General features: G+C 36.1%; 1 protein-coding gene and 2 pseudogenes across 1 annotated transcript; all 3 read right to left on the reverse strand.

Moving 5' to 3' along the window:
• Positions 1-879: 879 nt before the first annotated feature.
• Positions 880-6,169, reverse strand: IAPP (islet amyloid polypeptide). Its single transcript, XM_027129234.1, is given in 3 exon segments — positions 880-1,020; positions 1,022-1,067; positions 6,123-6,169. Coding segments are annotated over 3 exon segments (234 nt in total).
• Positions 6,170-9,339: 3,170 nt separating this feature from the next.
• Positions 9,340-10,006, reverse strand: LOC113632253 (small nuclear ribonucleoprotein-associated protein N pseudogene; annotated as a pseudogene).
• A 164-nt stretch (positions 10,007-10,170) lies between these two features.
• On the reverse strand, positions 10,171-10,405 carry LOC113632268 (SNRPN upstream reading frame protein pseudogene; annotated as a pseudogene).
• Positions 10,406-19,422: the final 9,017 nt, after the last annotated feature.

A 19,422-nucleotide genomic window follows, 5' to 3' on the forward strand; every position in this document is an offset into this window, starting at 1 on the left:
AGATACCACATAAGAATCTGACTTAAAGCAAAACATTTCACTTCGTGTTCAGTACTTCAGCTTCCTTCCAAACAAAGGGCATCAAAAACAGAACCTCTGCCAGAAATGTCCAGTTAATTAAACTATGAAAATAAGTTGCCATGGAGTACATAATTTCCAGAAGTCTATAGTCTTTTAAATGAATACATAGTTAATAGGAACATAAATTGCTTTTTCAGTACCTTGTATAAGAATATGACTAAGACTTGCTGAAAGCCACTTAGAATAAAGGGCACGTACATTTAATAAAATCTCACTGATGATAACTCCCAATGAAACCCTCAGGGACATTGCTTTTTAAATTTTTAAGTTACATCTTAGTACCAGCAAGTACAACAAAAAACAGAATTAAACAAAAATATTTTGACTGAATCAGGAGAAGGTTTTAATTTATTGTTTTAAGCAGCACTTTATCTCATTTCAGAAATCTAATGCAAAAAGGAATTGCTTAACAAGTGTACTTACAATTGCTGGTTTTCTAATGTTTATAATTAGAACTTTACTATTACTTGTTTACAATTTATCAAGTTTCCAGGAACCATTTTCTCCTTTGTTCTCAAACTCAGGTCATAAAGATACAGGCCAAAGTAATGACTTTTTAAAATGTTTTAAAAATAAAAATCTACAGCCAAAATATTTCATTTTTAAAGGCTGTCTTTTTATTATGGGATCTTAATTTGTATCAAATTTAAAACAATTCTTAACATGGCAATTTATATGTCCTGGCAACAAACATGGGACACATTCATATATTCACTCCAGAAATGAAGAAGCACTGTTAAAGTCTACAGCAAATCACTAGAGTATTTATACAATAAGAACTGTGAGGTGCACTGACCTCTAAAGGGAGTAATTCAGGGGTTCTCTCTTTAAAATCTCAACTGTATTCCTCTTGCCGTATGTATTGGATCCTACCTTGGTAGGTGAGAAAATGGCGCCAAGGTTGTTGCTGGACCAAACTAAAAAATTTTCCAGGCGTTGGAGTTGCACAAGTGGCAGTGTAGCATTTCCGCTTTTCCATTTGATGACTGGTGACATTGAACAAATATTAAAGGTTAGAGACCTGGAGTCAGGATTGGGTACAGCTATTATGTATGTGATGAAACGTAGAGGAGACATCTTCACATTAATAATCCAATATTTTGATTTGCAAATATCTGGATGATTGACAGAGCTTTTGGACACCTTGAAGATGCAGCTTGGAAATCATATAGCAAACCCTCCATTATAGTCAGTATTGAATTTCCCAGTGTGATCCTTTCTTTGGAAATTCAGAATATATTCAAGATGATAATAATAATGTCTTTGTCTTATATGCTTTTAAATACTGACTAATCTATTTCCCAATTTAAAAAAGGACTTAGAAAGTAAAATATATATGTAACCTGGAATATGTAGACTTAAAATATATATACATTCATTTCCTGCATCTTTCCAATAAGAATTAAGTAGTGTTAGTTAATTTTTGTTGGGTTTCCTGGGATCATTGAATTAGTAGTGTTAAGAGAAATGTCAGATATTATAAAGTCTCAAGGGAATCAATTTTATCACCTGTTCAGGCACTTTGACCTTTATAGTGTGGGAATTCTATTACTATTAGCCTAAATAAATGGAGATTACCATGTTCCTGCCACCTACTAGGTTCCTATGCATTCAACAATTTTAATGATAGAATTGGTTTAAATGTTAAAACAGAAAGGCTTTTTATGTCAATGGTATTAATATTCATCATATTCTTTCAGCCACCTGGAACAACTGCATAATAATATTATGGATAAGTCAGAAATTATAACTGTAATTTGTTTGAATTTTAACTTCTCTTTCTAGTTACAGAGTTTACATCAACTCTCTCTCTCTCTATATATATATATGTATATATATATACATATATATGTATATATATATACATATATACATATATATGTGTGTATATATATATATATATACATGTATATATATATATATGTATTTTTTTTTTTTGTGGTACGCAGGCCTCTCACTGTTGTGGCCTCTCCCATTGCGGAGCACAGTCTCCGGATGCGCAGGCTCAGCGGCCATGGCTTGCAGGCCCAGCCCCTCTGCGGCATGTGGGATCTTCCCGGACCGGGGTACGAACCCGCGTCCCCTGCATTGGCAGGCGGACTCTCAACCACTGCACCACCAGGGAAGCCCAACTCTGTATTTTTATACCATCTTTTGTTTTAATGTGTTCTCATAACAGTACTGGAAATAGACACAACTTTAACATTGCTTTTTGCTGGTTGTTAGGAGCACTAGGGAAATATTTTAGTTCTCAGCTCCACAGAAACCAAAATATTGGTTAACCTTACGTTAAGTGTAGAGCGGAAGAGAGAGACATGTATGAGGCTAAAAACTCAATATCCAGAAGCCAGTGGATATACATAATTTGAGGCAAAATTGCAATGGTTTTGATCTCAATGGGTTTATTTTGTATGGAGAGTACTTCATTAATAGTTTGTATAGAGATAGCCTAAGAGTAAATATTTTAAAAATGCAAGTGAAACTTTATGTTTTTACTCTCAGATCTTCTCCCACACAGAAAATTTTTCTTTCAGCATTAAACTGGTATCTGTTGCATGTGAGTGTATGTTGACAAACCAATTATTCAGGCAAAGGAAACCAACTTTGGGGCTGAATTACCTGGTTTGTATATCAGTCTTATTCATATTATCTCTTTAATTATTTCTTTTGCATGTATAGTACACATGGCCAATGTGCATGTCCAAAGAATGATTTAATGCTTTAAAGGATTGAACAAGTAACTCATACACTGAACATTCAATTCTAAAAGATGGTAAACTTTTCCTGAAAAACAGCAGTAATTGGAATTTGACCCAAACACTTCAAACTTATAAATTTAAAGCAATAAAGGAAATATGGATCAAATTGAGAAGGTTCAAAGGGATTTCTGGAGACTTCCCTGTGGTGCAGTGGTTAAGAATCTGCCTTCCAATTCAGGGGACATGGGTTCAAGCCCTGGTCAGGGAAGATCCCACATGCCGTGGAGCAACTAAGCCCATGCACCGCAACTACTGAGCCCGCACACTGCAACTACTGAAACCCGCGTGCCTAGAGCCCATGTTCCACAACAAGAGAGGCCACTGCAATGAGAAGCCCACCCACTGCAACAAAGAGTAGCCCCGGCTCGCCGCAACTAGAGAAAGCCTGTGCGCAGCGATGAAGAACCAACACAGCCAAAAATAAATAAATAAATAAATATAAAAAGTGAATCTATTTTTTTTAAAAAGGGATTTCTGTTCCAGGATATGTTTGGCAAATGCCTGGAGCAAAGTGTGAAATACTACTCTATGTGTTAAATGTCTGATAATTGATACGTCTGATAATTGGTCTCAAAGTCTGTAATAGGATTTAAAATTATGCTAAATAAAATATTACCTTCTTTGAGTTAGCTAAGAGGGCCATCATTCTACTGTAAAGAAAAACTAAGAGCTTTTATGTTTGTTGGTTTCATAATTGTGAACCTGCTTTCCCCAACAGGACTTTTTGTGTAAATATGGTAGTCAGGATATATAAGATTCCACCAAAACTATCATTAAGATGGAAAAAGTTGGCTGAAATGGTTAGTGAAAAGCACCATACTCCTATTTTCATGTGTTTTTTCCTCATTGACTACAAGGCAGACCCGGCCTGCCAGCCAACCCACCAGCTAGTAACAAATACTAGTTTAAAACTACTGACCACTTACACACATGCACACACACATGGAACTTCTTGGCTTTAAGAGAGTTTAAACAGTGATGTTGACTATAGGCCAAACGTTAACTCTTAAATTGTCTCTCTTTAAAAACATCTCAGTGTCAAGAGTTTTTATTTTTTGGCCGCACTGTGTGGCTTGCAGGATCTCAGTTCCCCCACCAGGGATTGAGACCTGGCCATGGCAGTGAAAGCCTGGAATCCTAACCAGTAGGCCACCAGGGAACTCCCTCAAGAGTTTTTAAATGGATTCCTTATCCCAGGTCTTAATAGTTATAGCTCCTGTAGGGAGCTCCTAGTAACTCCAGAATGAAACCCATGTAATTATACTTTTGGTGGCCCTCTGATTATCTCCAGGCAGATAGTTACTACTGAGTCTTAAAAAGTTGGTAGGGATCCTTTCGTCTCACTCATGAGTGTGAAGTAACATAACTATGTTTTGATATGGTTTGTAAAGTCTGTTACCTCTTAATCCCATACCATACGTGTATAAAAGTTGAAAAAGATCTCGAGTGAGATGATTGACTTTGTGAAAAAAATGACATTGAATAATAAATCTTCATCAGCTTTATTTTTTTAAAGGTGTTTAAAATTTGAGATGTTTCCTACATAGGCTTTCTCAGCTTTTTTTGAGCCTTATAGAATATTACATGGTTGAACATCTCAAGATATAAAATTCTTCCTCCCCTTTAAAAAAAAAAATGACCACACCATACTGATGCCAGGAAATTCAGTTTCCTGAAAAAAATTGCTGAATGGTTTATAAGTATTTTTAATAATAATTTAAAGTAAGAGATTGTATGACTAGCATGAATATATAATTTGTTAATAAATAATGTTACATACTATTCTATTTCTGAGCAAAGTTCACCTCATAATAAACGAATATCCTTAAAAACATACTGGGTAAAAATACTTAGCAATGAGTATATCTAATGAAAGAGAAGATCAAGATATAGACAGAAATACTAGGTAATATTGCTAATTTTCCTGTCATCATTCAATTGTTCTGCTAGTATACCAGAAACTTCAGGGCAGTTTTAAAGTTATTTTTATCCAGAAGAAAACCAATTGAAAATTACAGTCAGTTCTGAGAAGAACATCCTGTAAACTAGATAAGCCCTGAAATGAAAAGAAAAAATCTTCCGATGATTCTTATTATTCATTATACTTAGGTGCTTTAGAAATCTTTCCATATCACCAAACACCTGGAATCTTTCCATCTCAACAAAAAACACCTGGAAGGAAAATAGAAAAGATGCAGATAATTCTATGAGAAGAGTTCTAATACGACTTAAGGCAAAGTCTTTTCAAAAGTAACCTTATTCTCCTTGGTCTTTAAGAGAGTATAAATTCAGTTCTACAAAACTATATGGAATCAAAACCAATTTAGGCACAAATGAATCCTCATTATATTATTTATGACATATGCATGAATTTGAACTTAAGGATCTTTTAAATAAATGGAGAATCACAGTTTTAAAGGCTTTTCATTTGAAAGTTATAAATACTGCAAACGTTTTCACCCTACATAGGTTTTAGACCTCCTTAACATTACCATTCAAATGAAATGACACCTTTCAAAATAAGCTTTTTGAAAAAATCCTGATGCACATGCTACCTATTTAAAACATTTTCGGAGGTATTAATTTACATTTAGAACATCTTGGAAGTAGTCTCATGAAGAATCATATTTTAATTATAATTCTGTTTCATTAACAGAACAGTTAGCAATATAGAAAGAATCCCCCTAAGAAAAAATGGCTTTTTAACTAGAGCTTCTAAATTTAACTTCTTAGCAAATTTAATTTGCCTCTTTATTATTTCTATATATTTAAATTTCCAGAAAGAGATGTAAAAGTTTTGGATATTGCCAGAGCTGAGAAAAAAATATATACATATAAACATACAGTAAAATTCCACCTCATATAACATATATGCTTTAAATTTCTCTAGTTTGTTTGAGAATCTGGTTAGTATAGCAGAAGTTACTACCTTTTGGGTTTTCTTGCTTCATGTTTTGGCTTTGCTCCTCTAAGTTCCAGCAGCATATTTCTGACAAAACTGGAACTATCCGTTCTTGTCTGTCAGAAGTTTCATCAGAGAGATTTATCAGACTGACATTATTCTTTAAAGAACACAGAATTTAAGGAACAGTTAAACAGCTTAATGTACTGTTCTTTTTTTTCTCTATTTTGTATTTACTTTTTAAAATAATTAATTAATTAATTTTTTAACATCTTTATTGGAGTATAATTGCTTTACAATGGTGTGTTAGTTTCTGCTGTATAACTTTTATTGATGTAGTCCCTTAACAATTTTCAAATATTTTCAAAATTTTCCCTTACCCAATTTCCTTCTTGAAACAATCTGGAAAATTAATATTATACAACATTATCGCTTTAGCCCTTCTTTGAAATAAACCATATATTTAATCCCAAATTTGTTCTAATGCTAAATAAATAATACTAGCCCAGCAACAAAAAATTCCTTACCTTTTAATGTCTCAGTGTCAGCAATATCAGAAAATACCTTTGTTAACAAGGAAGCTTCATGAAAAACACCAGGCTTGCATCCACTGGAGCATTTACTCCCCGACTTGCTAACCAGTAATCCAGCTCTTATGTACCCTTCACACCTTTCCCAGCTCTGACATCAGGCAGTTCAGAGAGACTCTGTCATTAATTTCCATCCCTATAGATAGAAAGTACCTCATAGACAGCAGAAGCAGATGGGTCATTATTACATTAACACATCAGTGAATGTTAACGTAGTAGATACAGAGTATCTTGGTGGAATTAATGGTGTGTCACACACAGCAGAAACTTGAATTTGCCATCTTTGTAAAGTACCAGAGTGGATTTTCATGGATTAAAGAGACGTTTGTAGTAAGGAATGGTAAAAAGAAGTGATTAAGAATATCAACAATATGTTTATATGCAAAGAATGAAGCCAGGGACATTGAAGTGTCTACCTAAATTCAAATACTGCTAGGGGCTTAAATCCATGAACATTCAGTAGCAGATTGAGATATAAGGGCAAATTACATTAAAAAAAATATACAGAAGACAATTGAAAGCCATTTATAATGAAGTGGGAAGAGGAGGATTAAAGGCATAAAAATAATTTTCAACCCGTAAATTCATTTGTCAGCATTTAAATAGAGAAACAACTGTAGCCAAGCAGTTTTTTCACTGACTTTTTCTATTATTACATAGAAACATCACAATTATTTTGAAGGAAAAGATTTAATTTATTTTTTCCAAATTGTTCTTTTTTTCCTGAATTTCTAAGTCATATTTAATATTCTAAGTTATGACAACTTAAGATCATATATAGCAGATAAAACAAATTCTAACTGTCAGTGAAAATGTGTATGTCTGTATAATCTAGAAAAGGTGGAAGTTCTCCAGGTAAAATTTTAAGTTCTCTGACTGCATATATTTCTTTAAAACTGAGTAATAGAGTTTGAGGGTGTTTAGTAGAGATTTTAGGAGGAAAAAAACTGTTTTCCAATCCTAGTTTTAATTAACAATGATTCTGAAATTTTAGTATTTCTGTGGAAATTACTGATATTTCAAAGGGAAATATAAAATCACATGTTTTTGAAGAATAATGATTTCCCATAAGAAGATAATTAATGTATTTAACAAAGTATATATAATGATATAGAAATAATACAGAGACCCAGAGATGTTAAATAATATGTCCTATGTCACTTGTTTAGTTTGAGTTGGATCCTGGACCAGAACTCAGTTTTCTGATCCATGGTCTGGTTTTCATTTAGACCAAAATGCCTGATTTTAACCTACATATTTATTTATTTTCCTAATTGTTTTCCCTCTGAGATGTTAAAGATGACAAACATACATTCAAATATTAATTCTTTCACCACCTGGAAAATAAATGTTATAAGGAAAATAATCTTCTACCTAAGAAAGGAACAGGTGGACCTGATATTTTTAAGGACTACCAAACGCCAGGCACAGTTATTTAACTGATATGTGAGACCTCACTTCATCTGCACACCTCTAAGGTGGGTATCATTTGCCCCAATTGATAAATGATGAAACTGAGATTCAGAGAATATAAATTACTTGCTTAAGGTTGCACAGCTACCCAAGGACAAAGTGAAATTCAGATTCTCATCTGTCTGTCCCACGACATATATTGCTTTGTTATAAAGGATCTCTATTCCTATAGACTGAATTACCAATTGCTTCTTGTAAATTCTGTATTTTGTTACAACTCTTTGAATGATTTTGTTATAGCTAGACATGGCCTTATGTTGGTCTTGTATAACGTTTGGGTAAGGTCAACATCGACCCCAATCTCAAACAATTTTAGGTCTTACTTGCTTCCTATAGCAATGGAAGTCATCAAGTGGTGGTGATTTAGATCATCTTTATGAGGGAACTCCATTATCAGATCCTAAGCTCCTCCCTACAGGGCAAACATCACCACCGCTCATTTTTATATTCCCTCTAGCCTTGCTAGTCAAAAGTGTGAATAAGGTGCCGGTAACTTTGACATCACGCAGGAGCATTTCAGAAACACCGAATCTCAGGCCCCATCCCACATCTTCTGAATCAGAATGTGCATTTAAAAACAGATCTCCTAAAAAAAATAAATAAATAAAATTTAAAAAAAAACCCAGATCTCCTCAGTGGTTCTATGTACACTTTTGAGGAAAAACTGTCCTATTGTATATTCCATTCACTGATTGATTCAGTCAGGAGTGATTAAGGACTTACTCTGTGACAGGGGATATTCTAGGTACTAGAGATACAACAGTGAACAAAGCAAAGTTCCTGGTCTCATGCAGCTTAGAGCCTGTGGAGGAAACAAAGATAAGCAAGTGAATAAGTAAATACGCAATTACAAATGGTACATACTGTGGAGAGAATTGACATGGTGGTGAGAGAAAGAAAAAAATGGCAGCACTTAACTTGAATCCTAAAGCATGAGAGAAAATCAAGGAAAGAGTGCTGGGGAAACGTTCGAGGCCAGAGAAGCAGCATGTGCAAAGGCAAGTGGAGGAACAAGAAAGTGGTAGAAAGATGATGCTGGAGACAGAAGCAGGAGCCCGAAGATGCGGGAGCTCAGAGACTGAGCTGACTTTGGATTTATTCAGAGGACAATCCGGGGCTATTGAAGGGATCCGGGCAGGGGTGTGACTTGTACTCAGCATCTTTAAAACATCAGCCTGACTGCTGTGTGTGGAATAGATCAGAAGGTGGCAAGAGTGAAAACAGGACATCTGTTGGGAGACTAGGCAGTATTCCAGATGAGAGATGATGAAGCCTTGGACTTCAGAAGACTTAGAGAAGTAAACGGGTTCAAATCATATTTGCGGTCATGACATGTTGTGGAAAGGATTAGGTATGGGGAATAAATGAGAGGGAATTGAGAATACAGGTGAGGATATAATACATAATATGAATGAATGGTCTATGTATAAAATTTTTAAAAAGTAAAAGATTTTTAAAATGTCTTTAAAAAAATAATTTCTAGTTTGACCAAATGTGTGTTTTCACAATTTAAAACACCCAAACGGTATTACAATCAAAACAGCAGTCCTCTACCTACCTCTGAATTTTGAGCAGGGGGAAGCCCAATTGGTGCGCCCATGGGTGGTCTCATACCAGGTGGAGAAGCCGTAAGGCCTGGAGCTGGGGTTGCTGGACCAACAGGTGTGGGTGGAGTCCCCTGCCTTGGTGAGTCCTGGGCTGGGGCTCCAGCAGTGCTGGCAGTAGCAGCCACTGCAGTAGCAGCTACAGTGCCTCTCCCCTGGAGTCATTACCTGTTGGGATGGCCTCCCAACCCCTCGGACAGGACCTGCTAATCCAGCAGGAGCCTGGGGAATTGGAACACTAGCTGGTACACTTCAGTCAGCTGCCTTGCCAACCCCAGGACCTCTTGTAGTTCCAGCAAGTGGTACCCAAGCAATGTCAGTATATTTGGGGGTGTACCCTCCACAGTCACAGAAACCAAGTTCTCTATGTGGCAACCCCAGACCCCAAACCTGCTTTTCTTCATGCTCTGGCTGCTTTGGATTCTTTAACCTGATCTCCTTGATCTCATTCCTGTCACAGAGGATCAAGTTCATATGTTCGTCAAAAGCCTTAAAGATGCCAATGAAGATTTGGCCACCTTGCAAGATACATCTCAATCTACAGTTAATGCACTGCAGCATCTTGTTGCTCTTTCCACAGTCATGGTTGCCATTCCACCAAATCTAATGTCCCCTGGAAGGTTTCAGGATCCTTGAGACCTAAGGGAAGGCTACAGTTAGAGGTATGACGCAGGTTCTCCTACAAACAAGGCAAGCTGGGGCAGAATCTTCAAAGACTAGATAAAGCTTTTTTTTTTTTTTTTTGCTTCAATCAGCTACCTGGCTATTCCAATACAGCTTTACCCACCTCTTGGTGTCTCAGCTAAGAATGTCCACGTCAATTTTGCCTTAAAATCTACCACGGGTACTTGCTGCTGCTGAGATCTCTGCGGGCACAGTGGACACTCTTGATCGCTTGGTGAGGTTGTCCTTCTACGTGTGACTTGAACTTCCACCTCTGGTATGTGCCTGTTCTGTGGTCCGTTTCAGGTGTGAGCAGTCCCTGGTCTGCTCCATTGCACCGCTGGCTGTTCTTCAAAACAGAGCATTAGGCAACACTGGCCGCTCCACTCTGCTCCTCCAAAAGTCTTTTGAGGATTAGATTTATTAGTTTAATCTTATGTATTTTTTTCTCACTGGTTTTCCATATCTTTAGTTTTTTGAACGTCTTAGAAATATCCTAAACTTGATAGACTAACTTTTCTATTTAAAAATCAACTTTGGGGCTTCCCTGGTGGTGCAGTGGTTGAGAGTCCGCCTGCCAATGCAGGGGACACAGGTTCGATCCGGGAAGATCCCACATGCCGCGGAGCGGCTAGGCCCGTGAGCCATGGCCACTGGGCCTGCGCGTCTGGAGCCTGTACTCCGTGGCCAGAGAGGCCGCGGCAGTGGGAGGACCGTGTACCGCAAAAAAAAAAAAAAAAATCAACTTTGACAATCATATTTTTTTTTAATTTTCAAGATCTCTTGCCTTTTGAATAGCACCTCGGTTTTGTTTCATTGATGTAAAATCCATTCTTATCTACGAGGATACTATTTAGAGCTTTCTCTCTCTCTCTCTCTCTCTCTTTTTAAAATTCTTGTCCCTTTGTGGTCTCTATTTCCTTCAGTTCCTTTCTGTTTACCTTTGAATGTTTGTTTTGGTCTCTGTATTTCTTATTGGAGCTTTCTTTAAGTATCTGATGATCCTTAGCTATCCCTTTATTTATTTTTATATTGTTGTTTTACATCTTTATTTAGGTACTATAGAAATAAACTAAACTGCACATATGTAAAGTGGACAATTTGATTGGTTTTCACAAATTTATACACCCCTGAAACCATCACTGCAAACCATCGCCACAACCAGATGTACAGATGTTTCCATCTTCCAAAAAGTTGTCTTGTGCACTTTTGCAGTTTATCCCTTGTTCCACTCCTTCATTCTCCTCTATTCCTTTACCCCCTCGCTGGGCAACCACTGATGTGCTTTTTGTTCTTGTATATTTGTTTGCATTTTCTAGAAGTTTCTATGAATGGAATAGTACAGAATGTACTCTTTGCCTGGCTTTTTTTTTCCACTCAGCATAATGAATTTGAGATTTATCTGCCTTCTATATCAATAATTTTCCTTTTTATTGCTGAGGAGTATTGCTTCTTGTTAACATTGCTCTCTTAGCCTTATGGAGACTGAAACATAAGTCATTATATCTCCTCAGTTGTTTTTCCATCTTGCATAGATGTGTAGCTGTCTTCTGCCTGTAACTTTTCTCTCTCATTCTCTTTGTCTTTGTGGATTCATATTCTTTTTATCTCTTTGATGTCATTTTAAGATCGGCGTGATTAAATGAAGTCTAACATTGCATGCTGATTCCTTCAAGAAGTATTCCACGGCTTGGGAAGATATTTAGAATTCTTTCCTAACAAGCTTTACTTTTTATTTTTTTACATTAAAAAAATATTGTTCATTCCCTGTTTATAGGCTTCAAACTTAACAATTAATTTTTGATTATAAAAATTTAAAAAGGAATAAAAAATTGAAAGATATGAACTAGTGACAAATAAAACAAAAGATACAAAATTGTTAATATATACAGTATTTACATATGAAAATAGAACACAGTAACAGTTTTTGTGTTAGAGTTCCAGGTTATGACTGATTTTTCTCTAAGCATTTTTTATGTTGCTACATAGTTTTAAAACTATCTCATTAATGGATTGCCAAACACAGTGTGAAGGTGGTATCAGTGTTCTAAACATTCTCAGAAATGTGTTTTAAATCCGTGTTACATGGTGTCAAATAATTCTTCTATTATTCCACTCCACCATGAAGATATAAGTAAGATTATTTTCTATGCAAAAAGCTACAAATTAGGGGCTTCCCTGGTGGCGTAGTGGTTGAGAGTCCGCCTGCGATGCAGGGGACACGGGTTCGTGCCCCGGTCTGGGAAGATCCCACATGCCGTGGAGCAGCCGGGCCCATGAGCCATGGCCGCTGGGCCTGAGCGTCCGGAGCCTGTGCTCCGCAACGGGAGAGGCCACAGCAGCGAGAGGCCTGCGTACAGCAAAAAAAAAAAAAAAAAAAGCTAAAAATTAGCAACCTGGGTGATTTTCTGACACACACTCTCTCACCTCTTTGCACCACAGAATCACTTTGCTGGAAAGTAATTTAGAATTGCCATTGTTTTCACACCACACGTAGTCATTCTTTCCTGCCATCCTTTAAAATGCATCATAGGAATTTTTAAGTCCCTAAAGTGAAAAATGCCTTTTCCAACATTCCCTTCACATGTCCTACCAGATTCAAAAGGCATGAATAGTATATTTGTTTAATTTATTTAATTTATTTAATTTTAATTTTTATCAAAGTATAGTTAACTTACAATTTTATGTTAGTTTCAGGTTTACAACATAGTGATTCGGTATTTTTATAGACTATAGTAGGGTATGTTCCATGTGTACCTGAAAAGAATGCAAATTCTGCTGTTTTTGGATGGAAAGTTGTATGAATATCTATTAAATCCGTTTGGCCTAATGTGTCATTTAAGGGTACTGTCTCCTTATTGATTTTCTGTTTGGATGATCTATCCATTGATGTAAGTGGAGTATTAAAGTCCCTTACTATTATTGCATTACTGTCAATTTCTCTGTTTAATATTTACTTTATAAATTTAGGTGCTCCTATATTAGGTGCATATATGTTTATGACTGTTATATCCTCTTTTGGATTGACACTTTTATCATTATATAATGTCTTTCTCTGCTTTATTTTTTTTAATAGACTTTGTTTTAAACTCTAAGTAGTCTGATACAAGTATTGCTACCCCAGCTTTCTTCTGATTTCCATCTGCCTGTAATATATCTTTCCATCCCCTCACTTTCACTCTGTGTGTGTCTTTAGTTCTGAAATGAGTCTCTTGTAGACAGAATATAGATGGGTTGTGTTTTCTTAATCCGATCAGCCACCCTATGACTTTTGATTGGAGCATTTAATCCATTGACATTTAAAGTGATTATTGATAGGTATGTACTTATTGCCTTTTTGTAAGTTGTTTTCTGGTTGTTTTTGTAGTTCTTCTCTCTTCCCTTCTTTTTTTAGTCGCTTCCCTTGTGGTTTGATGATTTTCTTAAGAGTTATGTTTGGATTCCTTTCTCTCTCCCTTTTTATTTCTATTGTAGGTTTTTGATTTGCAGTTACCATGAATTTCATATATGTCAACATTTAACTATATCTACTTGTTTTAAGTTGATAGTCATTTAAATTCAAACACATTCTAAAAGATATATTTTTTGCTTCCCCTTCCCCCCACATTTTGTGTTTTTGATGCCGTATTTTACATCTTCTATGTCTGTCTCTTAACTGTTTGTTGTAGTGATAGTTGAGTTTACAATTTTTGTCTTTTAACCTCTGTTCTAGCTCATTTAAGTGGTTGATCCACTGCCCTTACTATACCTTTGCTGTTACCAGTGAGATTTTTTCTCTTCCTATATTTTCTTATTTGTTATAACATTTTCTTTTTCACTTAAAGAAAACCCTTTAACATTTCTTGTAAGAACCATTTAGTGGTCATAAACTCTTTTAGCAGAAAGCTTGTCTGGAGAACTATCTCTTTTTCAATTTCAAATCTGAATGGTAACCTTGCTGGGTAGAGTATCTTAGGTTGTAGGTTTTTTCTTTTCAGCACTTTCAATACATCATGCCACTCCCTTCTGGCCTTCAAAGTTTCTGCTGAAAAATCAGCTGATATCCTTCTGGGGATTCCCTTGTATGTGACTCTTTGTTTATCTCTTACTGCCTTTAAAATTCTCTTTACCTTTGACTTTTACCATTTTAATACATGTTTGTGTGGGTCTCTTTGGGTTCATCTTGTTTGGGACTCTGCTTCCCAGACCTGGGTATCTGTTTTCCTCTTCAGGTTCAGGATGTTTTCAGCCATAATTTCATCAAACCCATTTTCTGCCCTCTTTTCTCTCTCTTCTACGTCCAAGACCCCTCTAGTGCAAATGTTAGTATGCTTGATGTTCCAGAGGTCTCTTGAACTATTCTCATTTTTTAAAAATTTTGTTTTTCTTTTTACTGTTCTGATTGGATTTCCACTATTATCTCTGCCAGGTCACTTACACATTCTTCTGTATCACCTAGTCTGCTGTTAATTTCTTCTAGTGTATTTTTCATTTCAGTTATTGTATTCTTCAACTCTAACTGGTTCTTTTTTTATATCTTCCAGTTCTTTGTTGAAGTTCTCATTGTGTTCTTCTATTCTTTTCTCAAGTTCAGTTAGCATTATTATTATTGCTTTGAACTCTTTATCAGGTAAATTCTTTATCTCCATGTTATATGGGTTTTTTTCCCCATTTTTTTTTCTTCTTCATTCATTGGAAACATATTCCTCTCTCTTCTCATATTTCTCTGTCTCTATGAAATTAGGTGAAACTGTTACCTATCCTGGTCTTGAAGGTGTGTCCTTGTGTGGGAGAGTCCTTATGCAGTCTATCTGTGCCCAGTGGCTTTGGTGGGAGAGATGGATCCGAAGTGAGCATAGGCTGTGACTTCTCCTGAGCTGTGCTGACAGCCACCACATTGGTGGGAAGTAACGCTGGAGTCAGAGGGGCTAGAGCTGAAGGCAGGTGCAAGCCAGGGCTTCAGCTACATTCAGTGCTGGTCACTGCCCTATTGTGGGTGGGTCCAGGGCCTTGAGGCACTGAGGCTGTACATCTTAGCTGGCTCTGGGTCTCTGCCTTGCTCAGAGGCAGGGTCAGGGCCCAGGGAATTTGAGCCACACTTCTGCCCTGGCTATAGGCAGCGCTGGCCCTGAGCTGGCTCTGCTTCTTCCCTGGTGTGTGCACACGCATTTGCAATGGTGATCTTTGCCCTAATGGGAGAAGTGCTGGAGCAGAACAGGCCAGAGCAGGAGTTCAGGGCAGGCTGGAGTACACACGGGGCCGTTCTGGCAGGCTGGCCAAAGCCCCTGGCAGTTTTCAATCTGATGTCTCTGTGCTGGGGCTGAGAGCAAGCAAGTTTGTTATGCACTCTTCAAGAGGGTGGAGGTCTTGACCAAATCTCTTCTCTTCCCTTCCTACCGAACTCCATGTGGTTTATTCCTTACAGCCTTGGTTGTAAAAGAGCTGTTCTTCAGGTGGCTCTCAGCAAGAGTTGCTCTGTAAGTAGTTGTAGCTTTAATATGTTCATGGGGGGATAGGAGCTCAGGGTCTTCCTACTCTGTCATCTTGATCTTGCCCCCTCATGAGTAGTATTTTGAAAAGAGACAGGAGCTAACCCCATTCCTGCTGAAGTTTAGGGGAGTATGAACAATGCCTTCTCACTCAGAGCTTTGTTTTATTTTTATGCTTTTGTGGTGAGTTCCGTGTTTAATGGCTTGCAACTTTATATTTTAAAAGTGCCTCAAGAAACTATCTTAATGAATGCTTGGACCAAATTTTGGTAATATTAAGCAGTATAGAATAAATGTTATTATTAATATAACAGAACTAATCCCAAACGTATCTATTATATTAAGAAATACATGGGCTTACCTTACTTACTAAAAGAAGGATATTTCAGATAACCCACAAAAGAAATCCAACTGTATGCTCTGTATAAAAGACATACTTTCTGTCCTGTTTTAATTTGAAAAATGATGCATTTTTAAGGACTTCTAAGATCCTTTAATTCAGACATATGGATTAGCAGCTTTTGAAGGGCCTGATGTTCCCCCAAAATCAAAACAAAATAAACACACAAACAAATGAACAACAATCTCTGAGTTAGAAGAGACTGTCAGGAGAATTTAATTTACTCTCCTTTAATGCTTGAATTATTCATTCAGTAATACTTGGAGCATCTATTGGGTACTAAACTCTTAAGTATAGTCTAGTTTGGAATTTGGGCAACTAAATAAACACTAGCAATGATGTTTTCAACCTGCTGGAAAAAATACCACAAACTGACTTAAACGTCAGAAATTTATTGTCTCATTGTTCTGGAGGCTGGAAGTCTGAGATCAAGATGTTGACAGGATTGGTTCCTTCTGAGGGCTATGCTATATCTTTCCCCACCTTCTCGTAGTTTGCTGGCAAATGTTTGGTGTTCCTTGGCTTGTAGAAGCGTCACTCTTACCACAGTCTTCATTTCCATTTGAATTCTCTGTGTGTACGTCTCTGTTTCCAAATTTCCTTTTTTTTTTTTTTTTATTAAGACACCAGTTGTATTGGGTTAGGGAACCAAACTACTCCAGTATGACTTTGTCTTAACTAATTACAACTCCAGTGACCCCATTTCCAAATATGGTTACATTCTGAGGTACTATTAGAACTTCAACTTATAAATTTGGAGGGAGGGGAAATAATTCAACCCATAACAATTGTTTTCTAGAAATTCTGCAAAAATGTTTGTTTGTTTGTTTTAAATTCTCTCCTCTAACTCAATGGTTTTCTTTCTTTCTTTGTTTAGTCTTTCTCAGTGGAGGAGTTTCTTTTATTGTTTTGTGGTATTTTCTGTGTTATTTATATTTTAGACTTTATTAAATTTTTTTGTGATCTAATATATGGTTAATTTTAGTAAAGCTTCCATAAGCACTTGGAAAAAGCTGTATTTTCTAATTCAGGTACAAAATTCAATATATATCCATATCACCTCCTTTACTGAAAACATTATTTAAGTCTTCTGAATCCTTTCTTATGCTTTTCATTTTGCTATGCCTTGGACTGGGGGGAGAAATAAGTTGCTATTATTTATTTCTCTCCCTGAATGTCTCTGCCTATCTATCTTTGCATCTCCTGAATTTCCTGCTTTATGAAATTGCCGTACTCCCACTGGGTGTATAGAAATACATAACACATTTTCATTGTGTATTGTTCTTTTTAGTACCTTTAACATGCTTTTTGCTCTGAATTTTAATGCCTTTTGCTCTGAATTTTACCTTGTCAGATATTATGATCATGACTTCTGCTATTTCTTTTTTTTTTAATCTTTTCTTTTTTGGATATCATTGCCCATTCTTTTAGTCTTTCTGAATAACTTTGTATTTAGTGTGTCTTTTATACACAGCATAAAGTGGGGATTTGTTTTGTGAGTTATCTGAAAAAAATCTTTCTTTTAATAAGTAAGTTAAGTTCATGTATTTCTTGATATAATAGATATGTTTGGTCTTAGTTTTGTCATATTAATAATGACATTTATTCTATAGTGCTTAATTTATCAGACTTTGATCCAAGCATTTTATATATATTATTTAATCCTTACACAAACCCTCATTTTTAAATATATGATGAAACTGAGGTACAGAGAGGATAGTAACACACCCAAGGCTACAGAGGGAGTTAGTGGTAGAGCTGGGATTCAAATTTAGTCTAGTTCCTGAATCTTGTCTTTTATTGACTGCATTATATAGCTTCTTTATTTTGTACTTTTTATGCTAACTCTGGGTAATTAATTTCTTAAGATTGATTTTTCTATTCACAAATTATCTCTTTCATCTGTATCTGATATGTTGATACCCATTCTGTGTGTTTTTAATATCAAAGATTAAGTTGTTTTAGTTTTAAATACTTCTTGGTCATTTTTAATAGTCATTTTAGGTTGATTTGAAAACAGTGCATTTGTTGTGTTTTTAATCATTTCATAGATGGTCAGTCAAAATTGTTTATCTGATTATCTGAATGTATTTTCCTTGGAAATTTGGTCTGTATTTTGTTTCTGATGACTCTCAGTGGCAGTGGCTTAATTTGTGTTTATAAGATCATATGTTCTTTTTTAAAATTCTTTTTTGTAAATTAATTTATTTATTTTTGGCTGCATTGGGTCTTCATTGCTGCACACAGGCTTTCTCTAGCTGCAGTGAGCGGGGGCTACTCTTGTTGCGGTGCGTGGGCTTCTCATTGTTGTGGAACATGGTCTCTAGGTGCACAGGCTTCAGTAGTTGTGGCACGTGGGCTCAGTAGTTGTGGTGCATGGGCTTAGTTGCTCCACAGCTTGTGGGATCTTCCTGGACCAGGGCTCAAACCTATGTCCCCTGCATTGGCAGGTGGATTCTTAAACACTGCGCCACCAGGGAAGTCCAAGATCATATGTTCTTCAAGTAAATCTGTGGGAATCCTGAGGGTCCACATTGGGGATGTTCCCTTAGAGAGGATATGGTTTATTTGCCACTGTCCAGAATTTGCTGACATCTGAGATAACTTAAGCTCCAAGGAGGGTCAAGGTAATACAGGAGACTCACATTAGCTTCCAACCTTGAGACAGACCCAAAGCTTAGGACTTCAGGGTCTCAGGACTCCTATTATTATTTGTTCCCAGAGAGACTTTCTTTCACTTACTATTTACTCACGGCTCTCTGCTCAGATTTCATTTCATTGCCTCCCCCATCACACTCAGATTTCCTTTCCTTCTTGTGAGCTTAGCCATGCCTTAAAGATGTTTGTCTTAATTTGTCCAGGTTCTAGTTGTCTTTTAGTGGGAGGGCCCTTCAGTATAACTTCATACTACAAAAGCAGAAGCGTGTATGTATATTTTAAGGATTTCCAATCTATATAGTCAAATTGCCCTCTAGAAAGCTTATGATAATTTACACTCCATTAGCAGTGCACTAGGATACACTTTATTCTTAAGTTTGCTAACACAGGATATTATTTAGAAAAAAAATACCCATAAATCACAGGAAAAAGGAAAGTAGTATCTTTATATTAACATAAAAATTTTTTAAATTTTATATTAGAGAATAGTTGATTTACAATGTTGTGTTAGTTTTAGGTGTACAGCAAAGTGATTTAGTTATACATATATCTATTCTTTTTCAGATTATATTAACTTAATTTTAAAAAATTACTAGTGAAGTTTAAAAAAATTTAATTGTTTCTTTGGGTCATTTATGCAATTTATTTTTTAATCACCTAGATATATGGATTTGGATATCAGAATAGGTCTGATGTGGATATAGAAAGTCTTAGACATGGATTATATAATCCAAGGAGAGCATGTACAACAAGAATAAATTAAGACAAAGTATATCTTAGGAAACATCAAAATTTATGAGTCATTTTGAGGAATAGGGGCCAGA

The sequence above is a fragment of the Aethalodelphis obliquidens genome, unplaced genomic scaffold, assembly GCF_003676395.1.
Source record: "Aethalodelphis obliquidens isolate GAN/ISIS:26980383/991018 unplaced genomic scaffold, ASM367639v1 scaffold36, whole genome shotgun sequence".
Classification (NCBI taxonomy): Eukaryota; Metazoa; Chordata; class Mammalia; order Artiodactyla; family Delphinidae; genus Aethalodelphis; species Aethalodelphis obliquidens.